We start from the raw sequence: 6,432 nt of genomic DNA, 5'->3' as shown, positions 1-6,432 counted from the left end.
ATTCTTGAGTCAGGCAGCTGGACCGCTCCTGTCCTATCTCCCACCTCCTTCCTGACCCCCGGCTTAAAACGGTGACTGTAGCAAAAATGACTTCATGATCTCCCTGTCCTGAGCCAAATTACAAAATGATTTGGAAAGGGCTCAAAACGCCCTTCTTTAGAAGTTTCTGGATACACCAATACCCAGGAGCATGCACCTTCAGAACACATGTGTATTTCCACTTGGCCTCACGTTGTGACACACAGATACTCGCACTCTCCTAGCCCACATAACGCAAACGGCTGCATGTTTATGAGTTTCTCTCTACCACGAGCTCGGTTTGGTCAGCCTACCCGACACCCCACGCCCGGGAATCCCTAACCACATCTCCACCCATGCTCTGTCTCTCTCTTTTCCTTCTCTGTCCCGCCGCCGTCGGGGTTCCTGGGCGAGGAGGCATCTCCGCGGAGTCGCTGGCCAGAACCACAGCTTTCGCCCCGCCATTCAGGATAAGGAAGAGAAGAGACCACAGCGGGAGGCGGGGGAAGACAGGGTGACATCGAGGGGACAGCCCCACCGCGCGTGGGGAGGCAATTCAGGCTGCAGACAGGTTGCCTCGAAAGACTTGGTCTCCGCGCCCCCTGGCGGATGCTGGTCCCCGACGGGCTCCGGACGCGAAGAAGAGTGAGGCCGGCGCGCGTGGGAGGCCATCCCAAGGGGAGGGGTCGGCGGCCAGTGCAGACCTGGAGGCGGGGGCCACCAGGCAGGGGGCGGGGGTGAGCCCCGATGGCTAGCTAGTCCGTCAGCTCTTTGCTCAGACCGGCTAGCGCCACAGCCCCGCTCGCTCCTCATTGTCTGTGGCCCTGACCGGTGCGCCCTGGTGCCATAGTGCGGCCCGGAGGGGCAGCCTCTTCTCGTCATTGCAGTCAGAGCCGCAACTATAAGAGGCGGTGCCTCCCGCAGTGGCCGCTTCAGCCCAACAGCCAGGGCAGCAAACCATGCTGCCTGCGGCCCGCCTCCAGAGTTACTAGAGCCAGCCTGCGGACTCTCACAACTGCCCTCAGCGCCGCGTCCAGTCCCACCGTCGCGGGCAGCCACCAAAGCCGCCAGAACTGCAGCCCAGAACCGGCAAGGCCAGGCAGGCCATGGGGCTCTGGGCGCTGCTGCCCAGCTGGGTTTCTGCTACGTTGCTCCTGGCACTGACCGCCCTGCCCGCAGCCCTGGCCGCCAACAGCAGTGGCCGATGGTGGTAAGTGAGCTAGTACGGGGTCGCCACTTGTCCTGGGGCACAGAGCCAGGAACTGGCCCTACCCAGCTCCCACGCTGTGGGGATCACCAACCCACAGACTCCCTCCTGCACTATGACTTCACCACATCCAGGGTGCTCTCACCTACAACTAACCCAAGGACCAGCTCTGCTGAAGTGGGGCGAATCATCCGCAGGCAGAAGCCCAGACACATCAGGCTCAGAGCCCACCCCATCTAATAAAACTCCTTCCCACTGAGCACCAGGTTGGGCCTCACTGTGGTGGGTACTTAGGCGTCCCTCGGGTCTCGAACCGAAGAACCGGCTATTAGCTTGGAAAAGGGTGAGAAAAGGATGGGATTCCTAAACATTTCAAGGTGGGCAAGGCTGCAGGCTGGGATTCCTCTCCCGGGCTGACTTGAAGGAAGGTGGAAGCGCTACATTAGCCATGCATGGACTCATAGTGCCTTCTCTGTCCACTCACCACACCTAGGGGCTCAGTTGTACCAAACTCAAGAACCCAGGGAGCTGTTACTGATCCTCTATTGCTCTCTATGGGTACATAGGCCCAGGCAAGGACAGGGTTGGTTCAGGGTTGGTTCGTGTGCAGGCCCCCTTCCCCAGACTGAGCCTTTACGCATCCATCCCACCAGGGGCATCGTGAACATAGCCTCCTCCACCAACCTGCTGACGGATTCCAAGAGTCTGCAGCTGGTGCTAGAGCCCAGCCTGCAGCTACTGAGCCGCAAGCAGCGGCGACTGATCCGCCAGAACCCGGGGATCCTGCACAGCGTGAGTGGAGGGCTGCAGAGCGCAGTGCGGGAGTGCAAGTGGCAATTCCGGAACCGCCGCTGGAACTGCCCTACGGCTCCCGGGCCCCACCTCTTCGGCAAGATCGTCAACCGAGGTGGGTGCCCAGGAAAGCGACGTTTCCGGGATTAGGGGAAAAGCGGGGTCAGCTCCAGGGCATGGGCGGGCGAATGCAGGGAAGATGTCTCAGATGTCCCAGGGTTCCGCGATCGACCAGCGGATGGCCTGATGCCTTGCGCTCACGCTCAGAGGTCAGACTTAGGCTCCAGGTTCTTTCCAGCCATGCATTTTGAGCATGATCTTTAACTTTTCTGAGCCACTGACCCACAGAAAGGGAATTCCGGATCGTGGGCGCTGGGCGACAGTTACCCTTTTCCAGCCTCCCTCAAAGGCGCCTTGGGAAACTGCTCGCTGGGGGCCGGGGTTGTTCTTGGCTATGCAGTTGATCTACTTGGGATATCCTCTTTGGAGCTGTCCCACTTAGGCTCTAGACTCGAGTCTCATTAAAGCGTGGTGAGAGGTGTATTCATGGCTTCACGATTCACGCACGCGCACCTGCTTTCTCTATGAGACCTGGAGACCAGCTTTGCAGCACTTCGGCCTATCGGTTGTGGGTTGCCAGGCCTCCAAGAGCCGAGTCCAGGTGTTGGACTGTAGGGTACCCAGCCTTTCTCAAAGAGGGTGCTGACCCAGCTCCACGAGTTCTCTCAACTGGTGCGGGGTCGCTTCACCCACAGGCTGCCGGGAAACAGCATTTATCTTCGCAATCACCTCCGCCGGGGTCACACATTCGGTGGCGCGCTCCTGCTCCGAGGGTTCCATTGAGTCTTGCACCTGTGACTACCGGCGGCGCGGCCCTGGGGGCCCCGACTGGCACTGGGGGGGCTGCAGCGACAACATCGATTTCGGCCGCCTCTTCGGTCGCGAATTCGTGGACTCTGGGGAGAAGGGGCGGGACCTGCGCTTCCTCATGAACCTTCACAACAACGAGGCAGGGCGCACGGTACGTGGGTATGTCCGGCTGTACGCTGGAGCCAGTGGCAGGGGCGGAGGTGGAGAGGGGTAACGGTCCAGGATAAGGACAGAGGCACGCGGAGAGGGCTTCCTGAGGGAGTGGGAGTCCAGGATGGGAAGACAGAGAAGAGGTGATGGCTGAGGGCAAAGGGATCCCTGATCTGATGACAGACTAGGTTAGGTTAACAGTCAATGCAACACGTAGGATGTATTGTGAAGGTTCCGTTGCACACTTTTTGCAAAATAAAACTGACTGGCTGGTGTGGCGCTGTCTGGCCACGTTTCAGCAGGCCATTTCGCACTCCCCCTCCCCTGGACTTAGTTACACCTGGACCTTGGTTGAGCTTTCCACAGCATCCACACGACGGGGTGGGGGGTGGGGTGGAGTTGGAGTGGGTGGTGGTGTGTAGGATGTTGCCTTTGACCCTGCGACATTTTTTCCTTCTCTCCTTCCCTCCTCCCCCAGACCGTGTTCTCCGAGATGCGCCAGGAGTGCAAATGCCACGGGATGTCCGGTTCGTGCACGGTGCGCACGTGTTGGATGCGACTGCCCACGCTGCGCGCCGTGGGCGACGTGCTGCGCGACCGCTTCGACGGCGCCTCCCGCGTCCTCTACGGCAACCGGGGCAACAACCGCGCTTCGCGGGCGGAGCTGCTGCGCCTGGAGCCCGAAGACCCGGCCCACAAGCCGCCCTCCCCCCACGACCTCGTCTACTTCGAGAAGTCGCCCAACTTCTGCACCTACAGCGGACGCCTGGGCACAGCGGGCACAGCCGGGCGTGCTTGCAACAGCTCGTCTCCCGCTCTGGACGGCTGCGAGCTGCTGTGCTGCGGCCGGGGCCACCGCACGCGCACGCAGCGCGTCACGGAGCGTTGCAACTGCACCTTCCACTGGTGCTGCCACGTCAGCTGCCGCAACTGCACGCACACGCGCGTGCTGCACGAGTGTCTGTGAGGCGCTGCGCCTCCGGGAACGCTTCCCCTGACCAACTCTCTGGCGCTCGAGACCCACCCTATTCGCCCACCCTGGCACCTCCAGTCACGTTCCCGAGGTTCACAGCGACCCATCTCTCCCACCTCCTACCTGGGGGCTCCTTAAACCACTTGCCTGAGGCAGTATGAACCCTTTTGCCATCCTGAGGGCCCTGCCTCAACCTACCTCCCTCCCTCTTGGTGGGAGACCCCTTGTTGCACGGGCCCCCTACTTGGCCAGGGGGCGAGAGGAGGGCTCCTCTTCTCCTGGGGGAGGGGGGTCCGCTATGAGCTGTTGCAGTCCCAGCTGGATTGTGCCAGTGACCTCCCTATCTCGTTCCTCCTTTTCTTCCGCTCTCCCAGCGTCCCTGCAGGCCCCTTCCATCCATTGTCTAGCCAACACACCTGGACGGCGGGGTCTTTCCCCTTCCCTCCTGTAGCTGAAGTCAGAGGATCCAGGGTGAAAGGGCGGCTGTGATGACGTGGGAAATAAGGCCGGAAAACCCAGCAGAAAACCCTCCATTCCCCTAGTCTCTGTGCGGAGCCACTGAACAGCTGTGAAGCATGCCTCCTTCAGCCTCCTCCCACTGCTTCCTGCCCTGCCTCCTCATCAGTGTGTAAATAATTTGCACTGAAACGTGGATACAAAGCCACGAGTTTGGTTATGTAAATAAAACTATTTATTGTGCCGGGTTCCAGCCTGGCTGGCAGAGACCACCTTCACCCTGACTCCTCTGTTCTGCCTTTAACCTTGTTGTTATCCAACTTTTTTTTTTCTTTTACTCAGTTTCTCAAAGATGCTCTTGCCCCACCGGATCAGTATTTCCTTCCACTGTAGCTATTAGTGGCTCTTCGCCCCCATCGATGTATCTTTCTCTGAAGAATAAAATCGCTATTTTTATCAATGACTCTGTTCCTTGAATCCAGAACACAACATGGTTTACGGTACCCCCCCTCCCCCAGGATGCTTACTTCTCTTAATCAAATAGAAGAGATATATTGTTAAAGAACTCTTTTCCTGGTCCTGAAAAAGGACCCTGAAATTCTGACCCTTGGGTGACCCTAACTGGGGCCACTAGGGATCCAGGGCTCCTGAGAGACTCGCCTGCCCGGGAGCCCATGCAGGGCTCTCCTTCCTAGCCTAGCAGCAGCTATTTGTGTGAGGAGGACAAATATGTCAACTTGATGGGGATCAAACAGACCAACAGTTCTACTTCTCCTACCTGAAGGAGGTGGGAAAATGGCTACAATGGAATGGCGGCTGTGATCATGTCCTGAAAAACAGAAAGAAAAGCCCAAGCTGAAAGGGTGGCCTTGTCCCTGAGGTACAGGTCCTCTTTTCCTGGGGTCTAGGCTTTGGGCAGTGGAAAGGCACACGCTTGTTCAGGACTTGGAAATACCTTATGAGCACCCCAACTCTAGCCTTGGGGTAAGGAAGATCCAGGTAACAAGTCATGGGCCCTAGACCTGGACCGGAAGCTTACAGACACTGGCCGGGAGGAAGAGATGAGTGGAGGCTTCAGCACCCAAACAGGAGTGGGCCTTGAAGTAGCAGAACCCCAAAGAAACCCAAGAGTGGTTGGTCCACAACCAAATCACCAAGCTAGCAACTCCCACAGAGAACCAGAAAGAGGGCTCCTCCGCTAACAGTACCTTCAGGACACCTCTGCTCACAGTCAACAGTCACCGGTCAGTAGAATAAGAATCCTGCTCACACTACTAAACCTGACTCCAGTTCTTTCTTCCTGCTTTCCTAGTCAAACCATACACTTAGCCCTGATGAATCTTTCCTTGGCTAACTCTATGGCTCGTCCTTCACCATAGCCCCTTCCATACAAGAGATGACCAGAAAGACAGGAACGGAAGCGACCAGAACATCTACCTTTGCAAGAGCAATCACTGATCTCAGCCAACTTGAGAGTTTCTTCCTGTTCCCAGGGTTCTTTGCTGTCTTTGTTGACCACCACTACTCCCTGGAGCATGTGAACTATGACCTCTGTTGGTTCTGAGCTCTGTGTATGGGGAGGGAAGTAGATTCAGGGCCTCCTCAATCCTGCAGTGACATTTCTTTCTCTTTCTTTCTATTGGGAAAACTAGCACCAGCTAGCACCCTCTCAGTTCTCATGAGCGGACCCAACTTCGAATAGCAGGCATCTAAAAGGCCCTGAGTTGGCCAGCAGAGGTGGCGGCACACGCCTTTAATCCCAGCACTCAGGAGGCAGAGGCAGGTGGATCTCTGTGAGTTCCAGGCCAGCCTGGGCTACAGAGCGAGATCCAGTACAGGCTCCCCAAAAGGCCCTGGGTTTCCAGTGAAGGTCATCCAGCAGAGAAGTTAGTGGGCTGTCCGAGGGCGTGTGTGTGTGTGTGTGTGTGTGTGTGTGTGTGTGTGTGTGTGTGTGTGTGTGTAAGTT

The 6,432-nt window shown here is 57.8% G+C and overlaps 1 protein-coding gene across 1 annotated transcript; it reads left to right on the top strand.

Annotated features, from left to right (window-relative positions):
• Positions 1-813: 813 nt before the first annotated feature.
• Wnt1 (Wnt family member 1) lies at positions 814-4,870 on the top strand. Its single transcript, XM_028891939.2, has 4 exons — positions 814-1,228; positions 1,879-2,132; positions 2,773-3,038; positions 3,516-4,870. The coding sequence occupies exons 1-4, from the start codon at positions 1,125-1,127 to the stop codon at positions 4,002-4,004; spliced, it is 1,113 nt and encodes a 370-aa protein (XP_028747772.1). The 5' UTR covers positions 814-1,124; the 3' UTR covers positions 4,005-4,870.
• The last annotated feature ends 1,562 nt before the right edge of the window (positions 4,871-6,432 follow it).

This window comes from Peromyscus leucopus, chromosome 20 (assembly GCF_004664715.2).
Source record: "Peromyscus leucopus breed LL Stock chromosome 20, UCI_PerLeu_2.1, whole genome shotgun sequence".
NCBI lineage: Eukaryota > Metazoa > Chordata > Mammalia > Rodentia > Cricetidae > Peromyscus > Peromyscus leucopus.
Note: the sequence above shows the minus strand (reverse complement) of the source record. Positions and strands in the feature narration are given on the sequence as shown.